The sequence below is a fragment of the Leptonychotes weddellii genome, chromosome 2 (genome assembly GCF_054177405.1).
Source record: "Leptonychotes weddellii isolate Sample4059 chromosome 2, ASM5417740v2, whole genome shotgun sequence".
Classification (NCBI taxonomy): Eukaryota; Metazoa; Chordata; class Mammalia; order Carnivora; family Phocidae; genus Leptonychotes; species Leptonychotes weddellii.
The window spans coordinates 28723508-28749752 of record NC_138370.1 but is presented as its reverse complement, the minus strand read 5'-3'; the positions used below and the strand labels follow the sequence as shown (position 1 = coordinate 28749752).

At 57.3% G+C, this 26245-nt stretch overlaps 1 protein-coding gene across 2 annotated transcripts in view; it reads right to left on the bottom strand.

The window, feature by feature from the left end:
* ADGRA2 (adhesion G protein-coupled receptor A2) overlaps nt 1–24818 on the bottom strand; it is a 34500-nt gene extending 9682 nt beyond the window's left edge. The window contains exons 1-7 of one of the 2 annotated variants that reach the window (XM_006741429.3): nt 24171–24816; nt 11622–11693; nt 1918–1989; nt 1569–1640; nt 1327–1398; nt 883–1046; nt 468–681 (exon numbers count right to left, since the gene is read on the bottom strand). In XM_006741429.3, coding sequence (XP_006741492.1) covers nt 468–681; nt 883–1046; nt 1327–1398; nt 1569–1640; nt 1918–1989; nt 11622–11693; nt 24171–24433 — 929 coding nt within the window. In that variant the 5' untranslated portion in view covers nt 24434–24816. Of the gene's footprint in view, nt 1–467; nt 682–882; nt 1047–1326; nt 1399–1568; nt 1641–1917; nt 1990–11621; nt 11694–24170 lie in introns of both variants that reach the window. The other variant, XM_081809036.1, reaches the window with a different exon arrangement.
* Nucleotides 24819–26245: the final 1427 nt, after the last annotated feature.

Sequence of the window (26245 nt, the reverse complement as noted above, 5' to 3'; positions counted from 1 at the left end):
ACTGAGGGCGTGCGGGGCAGGAGCTTCCGGGTTCTTCTCTTTGACGGAGCGAGGGATACAAGTACATACTCCTTTAACTCCGACTGGCCCTCTGGTATGGTTTTCCTGAGCTTCAATTTCCCCACCCTTAGCATGGAGCTAATAAGACCTCCCTTGCAAGTCTCTTGGAGAGATTCAGTCCCATAATTTGGTGAGAGTCACTATATACATTGTAAAAGCGCTAAAGAACGGTCAGTTGTAATCTTTTTTTTTTTTTTCCTACCAGGCGTTGACTTTCTATCGCCTAGCCAAGACCATTTATGACTCAGTCCTGGATTTCCATAAACACACACGTGCGCTCCCACGCACAGGACCGTACTCTCCAGAACATGTCTGACTGAGCAGGGCTCCTTCGGGGGGCGGCTGATGGGCACTGTAGCCTCCCCCACCCCATGCCTCGGGCTGGGAAAGGGCAGCAGGGCCTGTACCTGGTGATGAAGGTGCAGTCGTGGATGAGGCTCTCGGCCAGGAGGATGCCCGCCTGCTCGTCGCCCTCTAGGGGGGCCCGGTTGTGGTACCAGCGGATGCGGGTGTCATTGCCCAGGTAGCTGGCGGAGCACTGGAAGGGCAGCCGGTCACCCTGGAACACGACTTGGCGCAGGGACGGGATGAGGTGGTGCGTGTGCAGCTCCAGGGCCCCTTCTGTGGGAGGAGACACGGGCGGGGAGGCCTTCATGCACCAGGGTGGGACCCCCAGCGGGATCTGAGGGAGAGGACGCATGCCCTGGAGAAGGCGCCCACCACCCAGTAACCCTTAAGGCAGAGGGAGCGCGGAGCCAGAGGGGGGCCCTTCTGGAGCGCGTCTGCACCAAGGGGCAGGTGTGCAGGGGGGGATGTGCTCACCGCAGCGCAGCTGGGCCTCCTGGAGGCCCCCCAGGGCCTGGGCGTGCAGGGCGCTGGGGTAGGCACAGAGCGTGTGCTCGGACAGCTGCAGGGAGCGATTGCGGGCCCAGGACAGTAGCCAGCGCAGGCGGCAGTCACATGTCAGGTACTCGGTGCCCAGATCCCTGCAGAACGGGGAGAGGGGCCACCGACTAGAGCACAGCGAGTGTGGGCTCCAGGGTGGGGATGGAGCCCTGGGAGAGACTGCAGCTGGAAGGGGCACACGGGGGTACGCGCGCACCCCCAGCCTGGCGATGGTGGGAAGGCAAATACGGCGGTTTCAGCCATTGCCCATCCTGCCTACTCATAAGGCCGGCCACCGTGGTCATGATGCTTATGTGTGTCCTTCCTGGGCAGAGAAAGGCAGCAGGGCTCTGAGTCCTTGGGCCGGGAACAGATACTCACACAACCTTAAGGGCTGGCAGCTCATCAAAGACCCCAGGTTGCAGATTGGAGAAGATGTTTCCAGATATGTTTCTGCAGGGAACAGGGAGCCAGGATCTTAGGGTCTCCCTGGGCCGGAGGAGGGAGGAGCAAGTGAAGGGAATGCAGGGGGCCTAAGAGGGTCTGCTGCTGCCTCCTTCCTCCCAACCCTTCCTTCGAGGCGAGCCTTCCCCCCACCCCCACCCCAACTGCCCGTCACTCACAGTCGGAGAAGCCTGGGGAGGCCTTGGAAGGTCTCAGACGTGAGACAGCCAATCCGGTTGTTGGAGAGATCTCTAGGGGGACATACACAACCTCAGCAAGCCGGCCACACGGTCCACACGGATCCGCTTGTGCGGGACACACGTGTGTGGCCGGGGCTTGTGTGGGAGCAGGAGGAACAAGGAGATGGGCTTGAAGTGTCTCCCCCATCTACCCCCCACATGCACTGTGTGGAGAGAGAGGCGCTGTGAGTGGGGAGACAAGAAGGGATAGCTGGTCATGGGATCCAGGGGACCATCTCCAGGGAGGGGGAGGGCTGGGAGGGCTTGGGGAGCGGGACATGCCACTCACAAACGCTTCAGCTCCCCCAGGCCCAGGAAGGCACCAGGCTGCACCGTGCTGATGACATTGTTCCTCAGGTCCCTGTGGGAGGCAAGTGCGAGCCTTCAGCCCTCTCCCACTCTGGGGGCCACACATTCCCCTGGGGTGGGGAAGCCCCATTTTTACCAGCAGTGTTGGGAACTGGATTTTCTTCTAATCTCCTCAGCCCGGGTGGGGAGGTTGGACGAAGGACCCCAACTCTCAGATAGGTCTCCTTGCTGCCCCCCCCCGGCTACCATCAAGGGGTGCTGGTCAGAAAGATGTCAGGAAGAATATAGAAGCCAAGAGATGGGATGGGGTCCCCTTGGGTGGAAACAAGGAATGGAGCCAGCACTGAACTAGGAGCCGGGAGGCCTCGCCCAGGTCGCTCCCATCTGAGCTGCCAAGGATCTCACAGGAGCTGCTATGAGAACCATTTGAAAATGGGGGGTAAAGTCTTTTGTAAATTGCTATACAAAGGTAAGATCTTCTGGAGCCTGGCACTGGGGGAGGTACTTCCATAGCTGTTCTGTCCATGTTGATCTCTCCACCTGACAGGTGAGGAAACAGGTCAGGCAGCTGATGACTGCCTGCAGGCTGACGCAGGTCTCTGACTCCCAGGCAGAATTATAAACCCCTCATGGCAGCCCCTCATTCCTCAGAAGAGGAAGGCAAGGCTGAGGGGGTAAAGGCTGGCTCACCTGCCTCCCCCCGCACCCCCGAGGGTCTCCTAGGAGCCCACAGTGCTGAGGGAAGGTGGCAAGGGAAATGCCATCTCTGGGCTGAGCTCCAACAGGTCCAGACAGTAGAAGGTGGTGCCCCCCCCGCAGGGCTCCATGGGGCCAAGGGCCACCCACTCAGGGGAGCGAAGTGCAGGTCAGTCATCCGAGCAGCTTCTGTCCCAGGATCTGGTTGCTCAAAGGCAACCACGTGACCAGACAGCAACCCTCCTCCCTTACATGCCCTCCCCCAGTGGTGGCAGGGACAGAGCTGAAGGGGCAGTTCCTGCCCCCCTGGGGACCCACCGGTGCCCACCTGGCCCCAGCTCAAAACCAGACTGGCAGCTCTCTGGGGCCACTAAGGACCAAGGTGAGTGCTGGCCCACTGGCTACCCTCCCATCCTGTGCTTCCTGAGCACAGCCACCAGAAGAGGTGCTTAGACCACCAACTGGCCATTCACCCAACTACTCAAGGACCACCTGAGTCTTTCCTGAGCCCAACCAGCACGCCTGCAGCCCCACGGAGCAATGTAGCAGGAAGCCTCCCTGCTCAGCCAGACTGCCTGCCCTCCTGGGACCCTGGGATGGGGGCTGCGGCCTCCTTGCTAGCTATCTGCTCTCCACCCAGGCAGAGGGTGCTGATGAGCCAGAGGGCTGGGGTGGGGGATTCCTGGAACAATCAACCTGTTGGAAAGAGCCTGCACAGGAAGGAGAAGATTGACAGAGATATCTGGGGTCAACCTGTTTTCCAAGGCCCTGTGACCCTCCGGCCCAGGCTGACACACGGGGCACTTGGCCCTGCCTGCCAAAGTCTCAGGGACATGTCTGGATTATGGGCACGAGGGGGTTAACCAGCCACTCCCAGCTCTGGGAGAGGAAATGGGTGTCCAGGATGGGGAGGTGCCATCCCACCAGGGGGCCTGTTTTCACATAGCCAGTCCCAGCTGGGGACAAAAACACCCAGAGAGAGAGAGAGAGAGAGAAATGAAACACCCTCATACCAAGGACTTGGCCTCCTTAACCCTAAGCCCCTTGAGAAAGAAGGGAAAGCCACCAGAAGGGGCCAGCTTCCTAAAGAAGGGATGGCTTCCATACCCAGGCGGCTGGTGGTACCCCAGCAGGGAACGTGCAAGAACGCAGACCCTGGATGCTCATGCAGCATGGAGACTGGAGATGGCCGGGGTTGGGGGGGAGCGCCCCGCCTGCCCTGGGTTGCCCCTCCTGCCAGCACCCCCCTTTTGGTTCCCCACTCTCAAAGCACCCCCCTCTGGTGCTGTTCCAGCATGTGCCCCCTGGCCCCGGTTGGGGTCTGGCCATTCTCAGGGCTCTGCCTCCCACCCCCACGCAGGGGACGGGCAGAGGGAAACACATTCCTCATTGTGTCACTTCCCTTCATGGGCTGCCAAGGGGCTGAGGCTGCAGCCCCCCGCCCCTTCCCTCTCCGCTCGCTGTGTTTATTCTCATTTCCTCCCCGGCCCCCCTTGAGAGCCCCCACCCCGCCTGCCCCACTGATGCTCTGCAGATGGGAGCAAGGCGGCCACTTGGGCCCCAGCCCCTTCCTGCCCTGGATTTCCTGCCGCCCAGAGCCACGCCGGGGCCCTCTGAGAGGGGAGCTTCCACCAAGCACTGGCATTCCTGCCCCCTTGCCTCACGCCCACAGAGTGGTTTCAGGGGTGACCCAGGCAGCCCCTCGACTGCCCAGACGGGCCAGGCCTGGGTCTTCTCCTGAGGGGTGCAGGCCCACGGCTGCTCACTGGGCTGAGCTCTGACAGCCCGATGGGGTCCTGGTCCCTAAGGTAGGGGAAGCAGGTTGGGGCTCTACCCTCCCTAGCAGCAGGAGGAAATGCTATCCTTTTTTTTTTTTTTTTTTAAAGATTTTATTTATTTGAGAGAGAGAGAATGAGAGAGAGCGAGTACATGAGAGGGGGGAGGGTCGGAGGGAGAAGCAGACTCCTTGCCGAGCAGGGAGCCCGATGCGGGACTCGATCCAGGGACTCCAGGATCATGACCTGAGCCGAAGGCAGTCGCTTGACCAACTGAGCCACCCAGGCGCCCCAGAGGAAATGCTATCCTAGAACTGGGATTTTTTTTTTTTTTTTTTTTGGACCAGCAAGGTCCCTATAGGTTGGTGCTTCTTGCTATGGACTCCTGCCTCGGAAAAATGCACTCTACCCAACACTGTCCATGATTTCAGGGGGCTTGTGGAACCTAGGTGATGAACCCCTGCCCTGGATTGTCTAATCTGATCCTTCATTTATTTCTTTCCTTGAATTCCTACACCCAGTGTGGGCCTCGAACTCACAGCCCCAAGATCAAGAGTTGCACACTCCACCGACTGAGCCCTCCAGGCACCCCAAGATCCCTTCATTTCTTAGGTGAGGTCATGAGGGTGAACAGATGTTACTATGATGTGGAATCTCTCATCTTCTCCCTGCCTCCATAGAGCCCAGGTCTTGGAAGCTGGGAAAGGTGTGGTGTGTGGACGGCGCCTCCGCTCCCGACCACCCCTCGCCCAACCCAGAGCAGGCTACCCTGACTCAAGGCATACTCCTCTCCCTGTATCTACGCCAGAATGGAGAAGGACTCTGTGGCAGAAGTCGGGGAGGGGGGCTGTTCCTGGGAGCAAATCATACCCTATACCCTTCTTAGGAAAGCTGGAGCTCAGGAAGCTGAGTGTAAGACTGAGTGTGGGAGTAGAAGCAACAAAAGAGCAGATTAATAAAGTGGACTTAATAAAAACTTAAAACTTCTGCTCTCTGAAGGACACCATCAAGAAAGTGAAAGGCAACCCAGAGAATGAGAGAAAATGTTTGCAAATCATATATCTGATAAGGGACTCCTATCTAGAATATACAAAGAACTCTTCCAACTCTATAATAAAAAGACAAACCAGCTGGAAAAAATGGGCAAAGGACTTACATACAAATGACCAAATAACACACGAAGAGAGATTCGACACTCTTAGTCAGTAGGGAAATGCAAAGCAAACCCCACAGTGAGATATCACCTCATACGCGCTAAGATGGTGATAACAGAAAAAACGGGCCACAGCAAGAGTTGCTGTGGGTGTGGAAAGACTGGACCCCTTATACATTACTGGTGTAAAACGGTGCAGCCACCGTGAAAACCAGTTCGGCAGAGTTACCAAGGGACCCAGCAATTGCACTCCCAGGTACATCTGCAGGAGAAACAAGGGTACATCTGCACAAAAACCTGAACAGGAATGGTCACAGCCCCAGAGTGGAAACATCCCAAGTGCCCGTCACCGGATAAAGCTTCTGTGCTCTATTCGCACAACAGAATACTGTTCGGCCGTATTGCATGGAATGAACTGATATATGCTATAATCTGGATGACGCTTGAGACCATTATGCTAAGTGAAAAAAGCCCGGTTATGAAAGATTACATATGATATGATTCCATTTAGATGAAATGTCCAGAATAGGCAGATCTATAGAGGCAGAGAGATTAGTGGGTACTGAGGGCTGGGAGTAGGAAGGCGAGCGGGGAGTGGCTGCTAATGATGCACGGTTGCTTTCGGAGACGATGACAATGTTCTAAAATTAGACGGTGATGGCCGCACAACTGTGTAAATACGCTCCGAGCCATCGGATGGCACACTTTAAGTGGGCGAACGTTCCGGGATGTTAATTCTATCTCGAGTGAGTTTGCACGCCAGAGCGCGCACGTGTGAGGGCGAGCCGTGTCCCACGTTTGGACAGGGTGGGGTGGCCCCAAGATGGCTCCCTCCGGCCCCCACAGACCTCCCTGCTTGTGGGTTTAGAAACCAAATTATAGGTTCGGAGGCCGCAGAGCAGCTTTCCCTGGGCCCTCCAGGACTTCCAAGGTTCTTTCGAAAGCGGGGGCTGGCCGAGAAGCCAGCCAGACCCCCGCGCAGGTATGGAGGGCGTGGGGGGCAGGGCAGGGAGAGCATCTGGCGGGAGAAAACCGAGATGGGCCCACCCCGGGCCGGGCCCCTCTTGTCTCTGAGATCATCCAACAGGTATTTATTCAGCATGTACACTCTGCCAGGCGCTGGGGCTACGAGAGCAGAGGGCTGTCCCCAAGCCCACAAGCCTCCCTTCCCAGCCCTCAGCTGTTCCCAGAGTCAGCAGCCTCTCTTCTGCATTCCTCCCCAGTGTGAGTGGGGATGGGAAGGGGAGGAGGACGCGGGCCAGGCGGCCTCGCTCGTGGCCCCGCCCACAGATTAATGGAAACCACCTGGCGGGTGAGAACCACTCCACCCCCAGAGCCCCCCCATTCCCATGAGCATCTGCTTCTAATGAGTGCCCCAGCACCGCTGCATACCAGCCCCCTGGGCTCATTAATCTCATTAGGCAATGACAAATCATCCTGGGGCTGACCAGGCTCCCCTCACCACGTCCTCTCCTCCAGGCATGCACAGGCCTCTGGGGCCGTGTGTCCACACAGAGCCCCTCGCTCGCGTGCATGCCCAGGCTCTCTCCCTTGGCCTCTTCTGGGGGCTGGCTGTCCTGCGGCCCACTTGGTCCCCAGTCTGGGGGCTTCTCACTGTGGCCGGGGCACCCTGGGAGCCCGGGAAGGTCTTCTGGTGGCCTGCTCCCTGTTGAAGGCGCGTGGTGGGGGATGTGGGCGGAGATGCCAGGGACCAGACGGGTGGGCCAGCCGTGAGTACTTTCGGCACGCACGCACGCACGCTCGTTTCAGCTCCAGGACTGCCCGCCAAGGCTGGGGAGCTCTGGGCAAATCCCATGCAACGGGGGGCTGCCAACATAACATCTTGCAACTTCAAACTCTCCCGAGAAGGGAAGGGAACAGGCATTTACTGAAAGCCCACGCCGTCCCCACGACAGCCAGTCTAGGAGTCCCGTATTGCCCCCTTTTCCAGGGGAGAAACACCAGGCTTGGAGAGGCACCCAGAAAGTAAATGACAGAGGCAGGACTCAATCCCAGGCCTCTTTGACTCCAGAATGGAGTTCCGTGCCCTTCCTGGCCCGCCCGGTCTCCTCCACCCCAGAAGTCTTTCCTCTGGGTAACAGGCTTGTCCATGCCGAGGGCTGGGGGGATACAGAGGGGAGGGCTCAGAGACAGGGCCTCAGCGCCCATCTGGACGATTCCGTACACGCCATGGGCTGGCGGTGAACTGCTCTGCTGGACCCTGTTTCAGGTTTTCTTGTCCATCCTGCTTGGCTGATAGAGCCCACAGGGTAAGTCCCCCACTCTCCCCCCAGCCTCTCTGGAGCACCTGTCCTCCCCTGAGATCATCGAAGGCACATTCACATGCGGTGCCCTTTCTGTATCCCCTCCCAGCCTCAAGCCCCTGCCATTAACCGGGACCAGGCGGACCTCCTCCCCCCATATGCTTATACTTGACCCATTTTCAAAGGCCAGAGAGGCGCTCAGCACAAGGAGGCAATGCTGGCATTCTCTGCAGCCCAGACCCACCATTTCAGTTATTAGGCTAGGCCCCAACCCTCCCACGGGACTTGTAGCTCACAGACTGTGGGATGTTAAGCTGCCATGGACTCAGCTGCCCAAGCCTGGATGTCTGAGCTTGACAGGACAGAGAGATCAGTGTTTCCTGGCACCAACTGCACGCCAGGCCACAGCGTCTCATTTGTGATGAATAGGCCCACAGTCTCGGGGTCATCTGGTCCACTGGTTCCCAACCCCGGATGAGCATGAGAATCGTCTGCATACCTTGTAAAAAGTTCCCAGGCCCCTTCCGACCTGATGAATTAGCATCTCTGGGAGTAGGGCAGAGGATCTCTCCCCATCCCTGGGATGGTGGGACAGTGGTTTTGAGGACTAGTTTTATGTGTCCACTTGGCCAGGCGATAGCACCTTGTGACTTAATCAAACACTAATGGAGGCGTTACTGTGAAGGTAATTTGTAGATGTGGTGGACATCTATGAGCAGTTGACTTTAAATAAAGATTACCTTGGATAGCATGGGTGGGCCTCATCTAATCAGTTGACGGGCGCAAGAGCAAAAAACTGAGGTTTCCTGGAGAAGAAATTCTGTCTGGAGACTAAAGCATCAACTCCTGCCTGATTTCCCAGCCTGCTGGCCTGCCCTACAGATTTTGGATTTGCCAGCCCCCACAATCAACATGACCCATTTCCTTAAAATACATTTCTTTATAAAGAACTAATATAATTTCTTTATATATTTATATAAAGATACACACACACACATCTCCTATTGGTTTTCTTTCTCTGGAGAACCCGACTGAAACAGTGGTGATCAGCCAGGCTGGAGATCCTGGGCTTCTACCGGCCCTGCCCGGCCTTTCTATCCCTGGGAAGCATGCATACCTGCTGAGCACAGCACACGCCTCTGCCCAGAGGCTTCCCCTCTTCTGGAAAGCCTGGCTGCAACCTTGGGTGCTCTGATTTTTTTCCTTCTCAAGCAGCACTTGTGGGTATCACACGCATACACATCCAAGGATCATAGAATTTAAAATCCATAATGTAGCTTACAAATCACCCTGTCCCCCTCTTTTGTACAGATGAGGAAACCGAGATCCCAGACCTGGCACCCACTGCAGCATCACTCTGACCTCATCTCTTACCACTTCCCATCGACAGGTCCTTCTGCTCCTCAGACCCACCAGGCATAGGGTGGACCCAAGGGCCTTCCCCTCCAGATTCCTCCCTCCCTTAGACCTCGGGCTCAGTCACCTTGTCAGCGAGGCCTTCCTTGACCTCGCTACACCAAAACAGCAGCCTCCGCCTACCGTCGCTGCTTTCTTTCCCCCTTTCCCTGCTTTGTTTTTCTTTGTAGACCTATCACCTGATACATTATACATTTATTTGCTATTTTCTGTGTCCCGTAGAGGGTAAGTTCCCTGAGGGCAGGCGCTGGGTCTATTGTGTTCACTCCCAATGCCTAGAACAGAGCTCGGCACACAAAGGGGGCTCAGTACATATCTCTAGAATGAAGGCCTTGGGTGATTCCTAACAGAGCAGGGCTCACACTTGGGATTCTGAACTCTCATCTGTCTCCCGCCCCGCGCTCCTGCCCCGCCATGAGATTCAGCTTTTCGTCATTGTTCCTTGACCATGCTCTCATTCCTCTCTGCTTTCCATGCTTTGAAAGCACCTGCTGCACAGTCACCTGGGTCCCCGGTGCTGGGGAGATTCAGTACGTGGGCAGGGGTGGGAAGGAAAGGACCCTCTTCTCTTCTTCATCAGGAAGTTGACCCTCGTGAGACTAAAGGAGGAGAAGCGGGGAGACCCGGTGGGTCTTTGATAAAGTGAGAGGGGTAAAGACGGGAAGATGCCAGTGGGGCCACGAGAGGCTCAGAGCCGTCTGGCTCACGGCAAGGAGAAGTGACAGCGCCTCTGGGTGGCGACGGGCTGGAGGCAGCTGCAGTTTGTCATCCTCCCAAAGATCCCTGGAAGGAGCGAGCACCTTCCTGCCACTCAGCCTTCGGAGACCAAGCTTGGGCTGAGCGCAGGAATCAGAGCTCCTGCACGCCTGACTGCCTGTGGGAGAGCAAAACATTCCCGATCTGTCGGTACCCAGGACACTTTTTACTAGCCGCTCGGTGGCAGCCCTTTCTCCTCGTCTGGACACCCGGTCTGTGAGCGACAGAGCAGATGGTGGAGGGCTCTGGTCACGGCGCTGTGTGCACGTGCCGCCGTCAACAACCCGACACCCCCTCCCACCCCGGCACGCCCCAGACCAGACAGAACATGCTCGGCCTTCCACCCCAAACACGGGGTTGCCCCTTCCCACCGCCACAAGGCCGGCCAGGCCACTGCGCCTTCCTCACAGGCTGGGGAGTTTGCGAGACAGCTTTTCCCTTCCCCTGTGAAGTGGGCTGTCGTAGAGATGACCTCGTAATTGTTGTCATGGTTGAAAATCTACACTCCATGTCATGGAGAGACTGCATCCCAGTTACCCTCGAATTTTCCAGCCTGCACCGGTCAGTGACGTCCGTCCTTTGGGTTTTATGGAAACCCCAACCTACTGAATTCTAACACACATGGCACTGGTGGTCTCCACTAGACCGTAATCTCGGGCTCTTGGAGGGCAGGCTTCCACCTTATTTCTCTGTATCCTCCATCACACTGGTCCACGCCTGGCGGGAAAAGTGGAAGTCAAGGGGCAGGGGCCCTGTTGAAGGATTTGGGAACGCCCCGCAGGGTGGGAGCGGAGGTAGGAGACCGGGTGCCGGAGGCAGGGGAGAATGCAGGGATCAGGCTCCAGAAGGGACGGAGGCCCAGGTCTCCTGTGGAGGAGACAGGACCCAAAGCTGTCGTACAGGCTGTGGTTCCTGGAGCAGGCCAGCTGAGCAGGGAATTGAGGGGCTGGTTCAGTCCCCAGTGTGGCAGGTTAAGGGACTTGCCCTCAACTGAGTCAGGCCCCCAACTCTGGGAAGAAAGTCCCTTCTGGCCAGCAGGGCCCCTGTGGTCCTGAGCCCAGTGCCAGGCTGCCTGGGCCCGTAGGGCAGCCCGGAGGATGCAGCTCCAAAGCAGGGCAGGTGGGGGGCGGGCCCTTTGGATGGGATCCACTTTCCCCACCCTCAGCCCAGGGCACTAGCCCCATGGGGCTCTGTTTGTTGATTTGTTTGGTGGGGCGGAGGAAAGAGGCCTCAGTCCCACTAAATCCTCCTCAGCCCTTTATGCTGGGCCCCCAGCTGGAGCGGGGAAGTGGCATCTGGCCAGCTAAGGGGCTCAGCCCTCACAGCTAATTGCTCATTTAAGAGCGTTAATGAACTTCCCTGAGCCCCATCCTTCCCTAGACCAGCGAGGTTTCCCTACTCACTGCTGTCACTGGGGAAGGAGCTGGTCCCTCTCTCCATACCCTCCCCCTGGTGGTCAAGTCCTGGGCAGGGTTCCCGTGGGTCTGACTCTGGGCCCCACTTAGCCAGCAGGTTCTGGGGTTGAGGGGTCCCTCGGCACCCAGGGGTCCTCATCCTGCCTGGATGGACTTCTTGCCCATGACCACCGGCCCCCAACTCTGCCCCACTTTGCCCCAGCACTTACAGCTTCTCCAGCAGGGACAGTCCCAAGAAGGATCCATTCCGGAGCCCAGTAATCTTGTTGTTGCTCAAGAGCCTGAAGGAACAGGGAGAACACAGGCAGGAGAACGTGCTGTTACAAGCCAGAAAGTGTGGATGGAGAGGGGATACGGTTTCCCTGGTATAACCATGTTGCTTTCTGTATCAGTGGCGCCCCCTGAAGTTGTGCAGGGCAGGAGCCCCACCCTCTGCTCCAGATTATAGGAAAGAGCCAGTGAATGGTTCAGGCAGACCGGTTAGCCCACTGAGCTCCAAATCAGGTGTTTCACCTGCCCTTGGTTCCCCCATGGCCTGGATCTGACTTAGGGCTCTGTAGGCAAGTGGGCTGAGCGGGCGTCAAGTTGCGATGCCCCCATTTACACCTTGGAACCACAGGCCTGAGCCACAGAGCTCTCCTCCTGCCCCCCGGGGCTCTGTCCTTCGCAGGCCTTCAGCCCCACATCCCGAGGAGCGTGGGAGGAAGAATGGCCCGAATTGGGTCAGGGCTCTGGCGGGTGGAACAGGAGGCCAGGCAGGTGGGGAGGCAGGTGCGAGGAGCTGCCCTTCCTTGGGCCCCACTCTGTGAGTGGAGGACTTCCCACAAGGGGACTCTTCCCAGCCCTCAAAGGCCCCCGGTTCAGAGGCACTGCGCACCCTTGCCTTCCTCCCCAAGCCTGTCTGCGGCCTCAACAGAAAACTGATAGAGCCCTGGGGCCTGCCTGGTGGAGGCCCAGGCCTCAGCCTTTGCCTCTGCCCACTCAGAGGTTCTGTTTATTTATTTGTATTTAGAGGGGGAGGAAAGAGGCCCCAAGCTACTGACTAAACCCACTCTGCCCACCCACTTAGCCTTTCTCTGCCAGACTCCCTCCCTGGGAGGAGGAAGTTCCAGACCAGCCAAAGGGCTCATCCTTTGAGTTAATTGGTTATTAAAACGCTTTAATGAGCCTCACAGCCCAAACTCTTGCCTGCTCTGGGCCGACACAAAGGGTTTCACTTCTTTGCTCTTATTGGTGGACATGGGAAGGCCAGAGGTACAAGTCTGGAAACTTCTCTTGAGTGGGCAGCCTCTGGGATGGACTTCAGCTCTCAGGTGGGGGGTGGGGACAAGGCATGCGGGCAGCTGTCTAGAGTTCTGCCCCCAAGCTTACTGGTGAATACTAGGTGAATATATCAAGACAGGCGGGGAGAGGACCCCAGACCTCTGACGTTCCAGACGTTCCAGCCAGTCCATCTTCAGGAGGCTCATGGAGAACAGACAACGGCCAGGATGGAGGCAAGAGTGGAAGGGGGCTTCCTCCCTTCTCTGCTTTCCAGATAGACCCCCTCCTACCCTTCTAGTCCCCACCTAACTGTCCTCCAACGCTGACACTTCCTAGGAGCTCCTGAGGAGTGGTTGTGTGAAGGGGTCATGGGTGCGGGGGTGGGTGCTGGGTTTCCAAATGGCGCGCTCTCTCTCTCACACACACACACAATCTTGACATTTCAAAAAGTTCATCATAGTTGTCATATGAATAATTAGAACTCACATGGCCCCCTTTATTCTCATTTTAATTGGCATTATCCATGGTGGTGGTAAATCATAAATAATCATGTCAGTTCTTAGGGCCTCTAATGGTCTCATTCAGGCCCTGGTGGTGGCCCCCTCAGTGGTGACAGACTCTTGACAGTGTGACTTATAAACCAAAGCTCGCCTCACCTCATCTCTGCTTCATCCCCTTCATATGCCCCCAGAGTTTGAGGCTCAGAGGTTGCATTAAATGTCAAAGAGGGTGAGAGGACCCCACAGTACTTTTAGTAATATCAGAGAGGGGTCCTGAGGTGTCAGGAAGAAGGGTGGACAAAAGGCATGTGTTTCAACCTCCCCCGTCCCGCAGTCCCAAGGGTCTCTCCCAGGGACTGCCCCCTCCTGGGTTTGTGGGGATGAGGATGCTGATGAGGCTGGTGCAGGCAGGGGAAGGAGGAGGTATGGAAGGAGACAGGGACAGGGCTGCCAGAATAGCCCAGCCCCATTCATGAAGGAGGAAGCCCGAGAATATTAGTTCTCAAACTTGAGTAGAGACCTGTTAAAGGGAGGGGCAAAGTATCTTATTTCCTGAGAATACGTCTGAGGATTCTAGTGTGAGAAACATTGACTTTCGAAATGAAAATCTTACACTAGGAAAATACCTTCTAATAAATAATTATCTCAAAATTATCTGCAGACGATTTTTGTTTAAAGATCATTGAATTGAGGGGCGCCTGGGTGGCTTAGTCAGTTAAGCGTCTGCCTTCTGCTCAGGTCACGATCCTGGGGTCCTGGGATGGAACCCCACATCGGGCTCCCTGATCAGTGCGGCGGCGGGGGGGGGGGTCTGCTTCTCCCTCTCCCTCTGCCCCACCCTCCACTCATGCTCATGCATGCGTGCGTGCTTTTTTTCTCTCACTCTGTCTCCCTCTCTCAAATAAATAAAATCTTTAATAAAAAAAAAATAAAGATCATTGAATTGAAAACAGGAAATTTAAAAAAATCCTCCAACTCCCTGAGATTAAAATCTGGGATCCTAATTTGAGAATCCTGTCCAGACAGGCCTAGAAGTGGTATTGGGGTACACCCCACATTCTTCAGACTCTTCAGCCTTTAACCCTTGAACACCTTTTGCATACCCCAAATTCTTTTACCCAGAGCTGGTCAGTGGAAGTATGACGATGTGAACTGAGTATGTAATTTCAAATGTTCTAGTAGCCATATTTTTTAAAGTTAAAAAGTTAATTCTAATCATGTATTTTAGTTAACCCAATGTATTAAAGTTATCATTTCAATATGTAATCAATATGCAAAATTATTAACAAGATATTTTCCTTTTTTTTTTCTTTTTTTGTACGGAGCCTTTGCTTTTTTTTTTTTTTCTTGTACGGAGCCTTTGGAAGCTGTGTGTGTTCTACTGTTCTCGCACATCTCAGGTCAGACCAGCCACGTTACGGGAGCTCAGGGGCCACGTGTGGCTGGTGGCTTAACCCTTATCTGGTTTCCTCGTGGCCTGCGCCTCCCCAGGAGGAAGTCTGGGCTGCTTGTGAGATAGGAGGCAAATTGGGGTGGGGTGGTGTGTGTGTGTGTGTGTGTGTGTGAGTGGTGCGGGAGCAGAGCACAGAATTGGGGAGCAGCCCCTGATGCAGGTGAAGATGAGACGGTGGCCCAGAACAAGGCACAACTCATCCCTTGGTGTCCTAACCCCCTCTGGCAGCCCCCTCCCCCAATCTGAGGTAGCCACTGTTGTGCTGGGAAGGAGTAGGAGGTCAGCTGCAGCCCACGTTTCCAGCTTGACTAGCCTGGTGCAAACCCCAGCCCAGAAAGTCTGGAAAGGAGATATTTCTCTGGGGCAGAGAACATGTCCCTGATCCCCAACTCTCCATAAGCTATTCGCAAAAGCAGGGATGCCAGGCAAACGGTGGTTTGTCCTTCTCCTCCAATGGCCCCCCTTCTTGCTGCATTTCCAGCTCTTGGACAAACTTCAGGCAGATATCTCTGTGATCCCAGTCCCCAAATACCCAGAATTGGATCTTTTGGCCTTTACAACCTAGATGGGGCTGAGGAAATTTTGCTTGAGACCCAGATTGCCCAGAGAAGGGCTTCAATTGTGCCTATGGGTTCAGTGGTTCAGCTCTGGGAGCTGCCCCTTTTGGGTCTGGGGGGTGGGGAGGGCAGTGATTGGGGCAGAAAGTGCTTGGGTCTGGCGTTGTTCGGGGCAGGTAGGAAGCTGGCAGTTACTGCGAGTAGAGGAAAACACACAGCCAGCCTCGTCCAATGGGAAGGAAAATGTTCCCACCACACTAGATTGTCACATGGGATGGAAGCAGGCAGGGCGGCCCCAACCATCGGGCCGGGAAGGAGGAAGCCTTGGCCCTATGGTTCTGTCCAGCTTCGTAGACACAGTGTCAGCTTGGCCCCCTCTTCACCGCCCTGCCACCCCTACCGGACAGCTACTTCCTCAGCCTGCATCAACCCCTCGCCCTGCAACAGCACAAGGAGCCTGCCAGGTGGATTTCCTTCCCAACCACGCCAACCCGCCTCTCAGACCTCTGGCTCACCCAACCCAGCATCTGCAGCTTTCTTCCCTCCCTCCCTGTCTACCACTCCAACATCATCAGATTTCACAGGCAGGGGGGCCGGTCCCTAGAGTCCCCTGTTCTCTTAGCCTAGAGTCTGAAATCTGGTCAAGGAGAGGGGGCACACTGAGTCCATTCCAGAACTATCTCCCAGCTAGGGTCCTATTTTAGGGAAGAGAAGCAAGCAAGCGGAGTTACCACTAATGAGGGTGGAGGCCAAAGGAGTGGCTGGCATCTACAGAGAGGCCATGTGGCCTTTGGGCAGCCACAGGAACTCACCAGACCCCAGCCCCACATCAGAGATGACCCTGTAGGGGTCATGTGGGCACCACTCCGTGAGACATGGGACCAACGCATGTCCGAACGAAATTGTTCTCTCATGTGCTGGAAGACCCATACATGTCAGCGCCCCTCCCCCTCCACTTGTAACAGATGCAGGGACCACAGGCCTGGACACTTGGGGAATCTAGCTTCTCCAGGGAGTCTGAGCCTGGAGTTCAGGGCATCACCAGGGCCCTCTGGGCTCAGAAGGACCTGTCTCCAACATCTGCACCTTAGCAGTGAGTGTCTTAGGGAGACCATCAGTGAGGGGGTCTCAGGCCCATAGCCACTCTGAACCAGCAAGTGAAAATGGACTCCCAGCCCTTCCTGCAGGCGTAGTGCGCAAGGCCTCTGTGCAGTTCCAGGGCCCACAAAGATGTCTGAAACCTACAAAAATAATCACCGCCTCTGAAATATAAATGCTATAAAATTGCAATTAACACTTACCTAAATAACAACCAAATGTCATACCACATTGATTGGCAAGAGTTACTATGTTTCACGAAGGAGGGGGGTGCATTACAGTAGGCTTGATGTGATGACAAGGTCTCCAAAATCGAAACTGCCTCTGGTCCACAGGCCCTGCCCTGGCAAACAGCCTCAGGCTAAAGACTGCCCTCCTGTGGCCTCCCTTCCCTTCCAGTCTGCCCTTCACGTCCATTTAGCCTCACTGCAGGGGACTTAACTGGGGGAGAGGACACACAGCACTCTCGAACTTCCTCGCCATCCCTTCCCCCCGGCTGGAAGCCTGTCTGCACAGCCCGGAATACCTGATTAGAAGGAGACCCAGGTAGGACCTTCTTTCCCCAGGCTGTAGGGGGTTGTGTCTGGATATGGCCTCTGACCTCAGCCTTGAAGCTGAACTGTCCAGGCAGCGCCTGAGGTCAAGGTCAGGAAAGAAAAGAGTCTTGGAATGGCTCCATGCATGGGGCCTTCTTGTCTCCTTTTCTCTAACCTACCCTCTCTACAAGGGCACCCCAGCTTGGTGGTGAGCGGGCAGGACCAAGAAATTGGGGCTGAGATGGGGAGGACTAATCTGAGGGAGTCCGCAGCCTGAGAAAAGGGGCTTGGGGTGTTTATGGTAGGTGGTCGGTGTGCCTTGCTGGGGCTTTGGGGCCCCAGCACCCTAGCTTGAGTGCATGGAATCAAGTTTGCTGTGATCATTCATGCCTAGGTACTCATTCAATCTTCAAGTCTACACTGACGCCTTTTGTGTGCTCGGCCCTGTGTAACACAACAGTACCACAAACATCAATGAGACGTGGGGTCTACAATCTTCCATTCATGGAAGGCGGAGGGACATGTGTCAGCCCGGATGGAATGCTTGCGTGTATATGTGTCCACTCGATTCAAGGAAGCTGGGAAATTGCTCCCAATCGGCCTTAAGTGCTTCTCCAAACATGGCCTAAAATCTTAGCCCAGGGGAAGCCACGATTTTGGGTGAAGAAAGTGGATTTCTTTTCAAATACAAATAAACCTGAAAGGATCAATTTGTTATCAGTCTTGGTTTTTTTGTTTGTTTGTTTTGTTTTTGTTGTTGTTGTTGTTGTTTGTTTTTTTTGAGAGAGAGAGAGATCACAAGCAGGGGAGAAGGGCAGAGGGAAAAGCAGAGGCTTAACCGACTGAGCCACCCAGGCACCCTGTTATCAGTCTTTTACACTCAAGTATAAATTAGTCCTTTAATCTTTCTACCCCAGAAATTTTCCTTGGGAGCCCAGAGGCCCTGATCCCGTTCTGCTTTGTGAGCCTGTATCCAGTCTCCACGATGAGGCCGGATGGCCCCCTGAGGTCAGACGCCAGATCTCTCACCTCCTGGCACTGGTGTGGGGCTGGACACAGCAGACACTGGCTGAACGAAGGGACCGGGACCTGGAGGCACAGAGCTCTAGGCAAGGTGGGGGTGGTCGACGGACAGGGTTCATGCTGAACCCTCGCTTTCTCAAGTCATGGAGCAGTTTCCTCCTACCTCCACTCGCTCCCCCTCTTCTGCCCCCCACCCAGTCAGTCTTAGCAGAGCTCAGTCCTGACAGCTCGGAGACAGCACCATCCCTCGGCTCCACAGTACAGCCCTCCTGAGACTTCGCCTGCCACCTGGGTGTGTAGTCCCGAAGCTGTGCATGGTGCGAGAGAGGGAGAGAACCACCAGGAAGGATGCTTTAGAGACCACTTGCCCTGGGTCCATCTGATTTCCAGTACTCTGTGCAGAGATTTTGTACAGAGGTCCCCTAAGTACACGAGTGTTTATTAGGTTATCTGCCCCTTTTCCCTGGCTCATGTCTATCTCCCCTGCTCTGTCCCCAGGGATGAAGCCCCCATGGAAAGAGGCTGACCCAGGACCAGGAGCCCTGGGGTCTGGCTAGTTGCTGTGTGATCTTGGGCAGGTCAGCCCCTCTCTGGAGGTTTCTTCTCAGTAAAAGAAGGGTCTGGACTGAAGACTCCCACTTCTTATATTTGATGGCTTTTCTCATCCTGGATACTGGGTCTCCTGGAGCCTGAAGTCTAAAGTGTCTGCCTCACCACACAGTTCCCAGCAGGCAAAGAGCCCTAGCTGGGTGGGTGGGAGTGGGGGAGCGCCTCTCAGACTTTCCCTTCCCTTTCCAGCTGGGAGATGTCTGGCCCCTCAAGTTCGGGCTGGAACTCCCTCCTCAGGCCTCTCTCCGCCCCGTTCCCTGCCCTCACCTGGCTCCATCCATCTTGCACACCCCTTTGCTCCCCCATCCGGCCTCTCTCCTCTCCCAGGGCTAGGGAAGCTGGGTCCTGGGAGGTTGCTGGAGTTAGCTACACTCCACAGTTTCTCTGCTCCCCCACCCCCATTACCCAGTCCTAAAAGCAAAGGAATGTTCTGGAGTTTGGGAAGGATGGGGGCCCGCCAGAGGAGGGAGGAAGGGGAGGAGGCAGCTTTGTCCTGTCAGTGTCTGAGCTCTAAATAGAACAGAGAGCCTGGGCTGGGGGAATGAAAATAAACAGCCCCTCCAAGCAGCCCCTTCCAAGCAGTTACCGGACTTCCCTTCTAGTTCCTCAGCCCAGGGCCATTTCCCTCCTCTCTTCTCCCCTGCTCCCCGTCAGGTCCCAGGGAGTGGGGGGGTTCTCTATCTCAGGATCATGAGGGAGTGAGGAGTGCTGGTCCAGGCTGTGAGGCTCTGGGGACCTACCCTCCCCTCTCTGGGCTTTGGTGAGGAGAGCCCACTGAATGGATGGATATGGATCAACTCAGAGGTGGTTGGAACTTTTTCTCCTTCAGGAAAGTGTTCTTACCCCAATGATTCTCATGTGGCATAAACTTGGAAACTCTCTCCCTTTAAAAACATGACCCCCAATTTAAGGGTCAATTTATGGTCAGGTTCAAATTATGCTGGTTTGCCTGTGCCTTTGGGGGAGATTCTCAGACTCATACCCCCAGGGCAAGGGATTGCCCACCACTCCCGCCCCCATCACGGAAGGGTGATCCATGGTAGTTGGTGGGAAGGGACCATCTTGGGGATCAGGAGTGGCTGGGTTCATGCACATGTTCTGAATAATTCAGGCCAAATTACCCATTCTGGGTCCTGGAACCACTGGGATGATGAATTATAGGGGTTGTCTTTGGAGTTCAGTGTGGTGGCCTCTCTAGTCTCTTTGGCGCAGTGAGGACTCAACCAGTAACCCCCAGAGGGCTCTGTTCCCTGTCCAGTGCTTGCCCTGAGATGGGACCATGGACCCTGACATCCTGCACATGAGGGAGCCCAAAGAGTCCCCAAGAACTCCAGGAAGGGGCTCCTCCAGCTTCTCCTGCAGGTAGTTGCGAAGTTAGAGGGGAACCTGGATTTTTTTGGGGCCCCTCGTTTCAGGCAGGCGGGGTCAAGAGCCCACACTGGGCATGCTGCAGCTGAGACCCTGCATTGGGACGGTAAGGTAGTGTGCTGGAGTCTCCCAGCTTGCTCCCACCTTCTGTCCCCAGCCTCTTCCCTCTTTTCTTTCCTTCTCTCTCCCTGCTCTCTGCCCCTCCCCCTCCTTCCCTCACAAAAGCTCTCTGTACACAGCCACTTCCTCTGACTGCTGTCTCTGAGCCCAGACCTTATGAGAACCATATGGGGGAAAGAGGGTGGAAGAGAAGGGGGTGGGGAAGATGGCAAGGACCCGCCCCCCCAGCCAGCATCTTTCCACTCCCCTCAGGCTATGTGCAAGGCAGTTGGCACACTTTGCCCCAAACTCCCCTAACTGGATCCTGGCAGCTGGGGTGAGGGGCACTGAGGGGAGGGACCAGTCCAGAGCTGGAGGTTCAGAGGGAGATCTGTGTTCCAGAACCACTTTCCTGAGGCTGGAGCAAACACAAGGCTGTGAAGGGGCCTCCCCTTCCCCCATGCTACCTTTAAAGACCACCAAACCCCCAGCAAAAGGATGTGGCCACCAGTAGGGGCATCCGAATGGCAAATGCCCCTTTTCCCCTATGTGGGCTGCTGATGCGGTAGACCACCCCTTGCCCCAGAAAGGGGAGGCGAAGTAGACAAAGGTTTGTGGGTTCTGGGAGAATCCAGAGTGACCTGTACCTTGCCTGCCCCCTCCTCACCCAGCCTTGGAATGTTCCCAGGTCAAAAGGGCCTAGGTTCTCCTGGGAAGGAACTGGGTTTTTAAAAGCGGCTTTGTGTCCATTGGGTCCCAAGTGCAGCCAGGTGAATAGCGAGTCTGTCACCCGAGAGAAGTTTAAGAGAACCCAACCAGCTGATCCTCGTGTCTGCTAGTGTGTGACTGTAGGGACACTGGTCCCCCCCCTTCCTGGCCTCAGTTTGCTCAGCTCTAAGATGAAGATGCAGGGGCTGGATTTGCTGATCTATAAGGGCCTTTTCAGTGCAGACGGTCTAGGAATTTATGACACTGGCTAGAATCCTCTGAGGGGCTGCTCAGATATCCCAGAAGGTCCTTGTAGGCGATTTCCTTCTGGAGTTATCTATTATCAGTCCTTTCCTAGAATTCTTTATTATCCCCCCCACCCCCTTACTCTCACTCCCAGAGCGGAGAAGCAGAAGGACAGGCCCATCAGCTGCTGCCCAGGGATGGGTGGGGGATTCACAGGGGTCTCCATCTCCCTCCCATACCCGGGCTCTCCCTGAAACTCACCACCCCCCATGAGACCTTTCGCCTTGGGGGAGAGCCATAAAGCCTCCTGCTCTAGATAGGAGCATCGGCGTCGGGTGTCCGCAGCTGCCCTGTGGACTGAGCTGAGGGGTGGGACAGATGGATCAGGAAGGAAGCCAAGAGTTCTGCTTTCCTGGAAAACTGCAAATGAAAATCCATTAGAAGGGGAAACAGTAAAGGGTGGGGGAGAGGGGGCACAGAGTCTACAAAAACAGAACGCAGAAGTTAGGATAATAGGGTGGAAGGGTTTTCAGTGAGGTAAACAGGACTAGTCACAGAATTGCCTCAGAACTGCCTGGAGGCTTTCTTTGAGCAGAGACTGGAGGCTCCTTGCAGACAGGCATCTTTTCTAGCACTTTCTTCACCTGAAGAGTCCCAGCACTGGTGGCTACCACGCTTCCCAAGGTGGAGTCCTGGGTCCCCCGAGGACCCAAGTGAGCAGGGTGGGGTGTGAAGGGGACTGGGGCCGGGTGGCCCATTCTGGAGGGAAAGAGGGGAGGGGGGAGGAAGATAAGGTGGCCCGTTCTGGAGGAAAAAGGGGAGGAGGAGGGAGATAAAGCCACAGGTGCAAAAATCGATCCACGAAAGTCCTGTTGTTTGCACCAGGTGACAGGCAAAAAGATGGTGGGGGAAATCTGTGTGGAAACAAAAAGAGTAAGGAGGAGGAGTCTGGGAGGGTGTGGAGAAGGTTCTTGAGCTCCTGGCCTCCTGTTTTGCTGCCAGGCTGAAGCCCCTTCCCGGCACTTCTCTTCCTTCTTCCCTCAAGAGGCATGCTGGGCAGGGATGGGTACGCTGGAGGGGCTGAGCCCTGGGAAGAGAGCCCCTGCCCAGCAATCAGGGTCAGGATTAGGTGGAGCCTGGAGGGAGAGCCTAAGAAATAGGTCTGTGGCTGGCATTCAGCCACACTCCAGGCTGAGGGGCCAGTGGGCTCTCTGGAGCTTCTAGGGCCTGCCCTGTCATCGCTGTGGGGATGCCCACCCAGGCTTGGGGCTGTTCCTCTGGAAGGTATCTTAAGCCAGCTAGGTCAGTGGCCTGGGACAAAGAAGGAGCCCTTCCTCTGGGAATGGTTTGGGATGGGAAGGTGAGCTAGCAGTCACGTTTGCTCCACCCTGTCACCATATATTCTCACCAAGAGTCAGCTGCGCTCGCTCCTTGGAGTGGCGTCGATGGGAATTAGCTATGGCTGGAAAGCGTTAGTTACCAAATCATTCTAAGATGTACTGCAAAACCACCTTTTAATGTTTTCCCCCTCTTTTCTGCCTTCAGTATGTGTGGATTCCTTAATCCCAACAAGCAGACACACAGAGAGACGGTATCCCACATATGTGTGTGAGTACAGCCACAAGATCGAATAGGCACACACAACACACACACACACCCCCGCTCTCCTGAACTGAGTTACCATTGCCCAGCGGGGGCTCCCCCAGACACGGGCCCAACCATTCCACACAGCAAGCATACTTCTCCTCCAGATCTGAGTGGGCTGGGGAATGCCCGGGCCTGTCTGGACCCTTCAACACCAGTGGACAGTCAAAGAGGCCAGGAATGAGCAGCCCCAGCCGCCTTCCCAGGCCACGGCCAGATCCCGGAGCTGCTGCTGAGACGTGGGAGAGAGCAGACACACTGCTTCCACCCTCCCCCCGCCATGCACACACATACACTCGAGCACACACACACACACACACGCACACACATACCCCAGCTGGGGAAAATGCAGGCCCGGCGGCCAACGTCAGAGGCTGACCAGTCGTGTCCTGTCAGGAAGCCGGCAGCCTCTGAACTCACCCGACCAAAGGCACTACTGTATTGTTCTGGACACAATCAGGATAGACTGTGCGCCAGCCCCAAGTCTGGGCAAGGGGCGGTGGGGAAACGGTCGCCACCGGGGTCAGGAAGACAGGAAAGGCAAGCGCTCGCAGGTTGGATCCGGGACAGGAAAGGCATGGGTCGCCGCTCGGGCCGGACCCTCCACTCCACGGCGTGCGTGGAGCTGGGAGCACGTGGTCCGAGCAGGAAACCGCCGCGGCGGGCTGGGGTCGCGAATTCTCCTGCGGCGGTGGGGGGGCTTCGGACCTCCATTGAGGAGGCTTGGGGTCGGTGCGCGGCCGCAACGGGCCGCGCTCGCAGGCGGCAGAGTGAGGGCTCGGTAGGGCCCTGGCTGAGAAAGGAAACGGGAGGACGGAAGGAGGCTGGGAGGCAGCCGCCTCCCCCTCAGCCGGGTTTCTTTCTTCGCAGTCTTGGAGCGAAGGAGTCAATCGATTAACAGCCAAAGCTCGGGTTATACCCAGGGGAGGCAAAGAAGAGGGCGGGGTGCAGGACCCGGCGCAAGGCTCACTTCGCAGACGCGCGCGGAGGGAGAGGGGCCCGAGACGACCCCGGACACCGGGGTCTCCTTCAGGCCAGAAGCGCCGCAATCCCAAGGACAGATTTTCCGACATCCTCCCCCCTCCGCCTGCCCTATGGAGACGCGCTGGAAGCTGGGCTGGCAGGCTGGTTGGGGCGGGGGGGGGGGGGCGCGGATGGGGCGCCCCCCACTGGAGGAGCCAGGCCCGCGGGGTGAACCTGGGAGACTCCTCCAGTCCGGCCAAGGACGCGTCCGCGGGGGTAACGACCTCAGCCACCTTTGAGGCCGCGCGCGTCGATCTTTCCCGAGCCTTCCCCCAGCCCACCCACCTCACGTCCCCGAAGTCTGCAACACCAGCCCAGGCTGGAAAGTCAAGGGGCGTGGGCGCCCCGCCAGCGCGCATTCCCTTCACCTGTGCAGGTGAGTGGGCGCCCGCGGTGCCCCTCCCTCGGGCGCAGCCGCCCCCCCAAGTCCCTTCCTCCCTCCACACCCCTGGAGCCCTAATCCTCCCCGTACTTCTCCAAGCCTCCCTGCTCGGCGCCCGGACTCAGGCGTGTCCCAGAGTCTCTGAAGTGGCGGCAACGTCCCCGTCCCCCTCCTCCCGCCCTTCCCGTCCTGTCTCCGTTCGTCCCCTCGTCGGGGCTCGCGCCGGGCCGGGCCGACTAGGGTACTCACAGGGTCACGGTGCCGTTAGGCAGAAGGCCGGGCTCGGGAGGCTCCGGGAGGTCCCCGCCGCCGCACACCACTCTCCTGCGCGCCGGGTTGGGGGCGCCACCGCTCAGCCCCTTGGGCCGCTCCCCCGAGCATTTGCAGCTGCGAATGGGGACGGGGCAGCCGGGCGCGCCCCGGGTCTCGGGCGCCAGGAGCAGTAGCCACGGCAGCAGCGGCAGCAGCAGGCGCGCTGGCGCCCCCCGCATCCTGCGTCCCGCGGCGCCCATCAGCCCATCGCCCCGCGGGGACCCACAGCGCTGGGGTCCGTCTGCGCGCCGGCCAGAGGGACCTGGGCTTGCGGGAGGCGTGCTCAGCGGGGGCCCGGGGCGTCCGAGGGCGGGGCGGGGGGCCCTGGGCGGAGGCAAGCCCCGGGGTCCCCGCCGCCGCGCCCCGGGGGCATGTCCGGCGAGCGCCCCGGCGGGGAGGACGCGGGCGCGGCTGTCAGCGCGGCGCGGGCGGCCCCCGGCGGCGCGGCCCGACTCTCTGCGCCGTGCTCCCGGGCCGCCTGAGGCCGGGCCCCTCCGCGTCGCCTGCTCGCTCCGCGCTGGGCTGGGACCTAGCGGATCGCGCCGGGCTCCTCCTGCTGCCGCCGCCGCCGCCGCCGCTCCGTGCCATGGATGGAGGCAGCTCGGCGCGGCGCCGCTCCCGCCGCCGCCAGCCCCCGCCCGCCCTCCCGAGAGGGCGCCCTCCCCTCGCCAGCTCGCCCGTCCGCGAGGCCCTAGCGCCTCCCGCTACGCAGCCCGGCCGCTGCCCTCCTTGGAGCGAGAGCGGGCCAGGCTGCTGGAGGCCGCGCGTGTCCCCGAACCCGCCCTGGGCCGGGACTCCTTCTCCCTCCCGCCCCCCTCCCCCCGGGGCCAGGACTCTTCCTCTCCACAACCCATCCCAGCCCTCAAAGCCAACCACCATCACTTTCCACAAAACCCTCCCTCGCTCCTGCTCATCCAGCCCGCACCCCCTTGTTCTGGGTCTTTCATTGACCTGCGGGTTCGGCCAAAGATGGTTGGTGCTCCTTGTTTGGGGTTGAGATTGAACTTTGTTCACCGCCCTGGCGTTGCTGACACTCGGCTTCCCTTGGCCCCTGACCTGATGGGCCAGTCTGGAAGCCGGCTCTCCCTCCCGCAGCCCTGCTCCAGCCACTGCAGGATACAAACCAGAGACTTAGGAAGGCTCAGACCCTCCTCTGCTGCCAGTGACCTCACCCAGCGGGGGGTGCATGTCACTCCGCCACGGAGGGGTCAAAGGCCAAGGCAACAGGCTAGATCTGGCCTCCTACCTTTTCCATATCCCAGTGTGTGTGTGTGTGTGTGTGTGTGTGTGTGTGTGTGTGTGTGTGTGTGTGTGTGTGTGTTCCGGTGGCAGTAGGAATGAGAGAAATGGGAAGAAAAGCAGGGATCTGGGCCGGGGTGTGGAAAGAGCACAGCACTGTGAGCCAGTCAGGAGAGCTTCATTCTAGATGGCTCTATTTGACTTTGGATACGGCCTCTAACGTCCTGGAGTATCTAATCTCTGGGGTCAGCATGGGGCTCTTCGTGGTTCCTAGTTGATGAAGGTCAGTTGTGGCATTTGAATGAGCGAGTTCAAGAGAGGGGGCACTCAGTTTCCAGAGACACAGGGCTGGTGGCTTTGGGTGGTGTCTGACTTTGACAAAGGGGGATGGGAGTGAAAGTTGCCTGAGGATCCTAGATGGACTGTGATGCCAGCTGGGAATGGGGCTGGGGACAGACGGAAAAGGAAGTGTGGCCTAGTGTGTCTGCTCCCTCAGTTTCCCCACAAACGCTGCCTTTTCTGACACTTAATAGACCCTTCGCTGCTGAGGGGCAGGCTGCCTGGGTTGGGGGATCCCTGGTCAGAACTCCTATTCCTCATTTTTCACTGTATCGGCAAAGAAGGTCGCCGCCACCTCCTTTCTGTGGTCTTGGCCCTGCTGGTGTGTGTGGCACCTTTTCCAGCCCCGTGGCCTTTCCGTCCAGTCTCCCACCCCCCTCTGCAGGGAAGCGCCTTCCCTCCCTGGCCCTTCAGAGGCAGACCCTGGGCCCAGA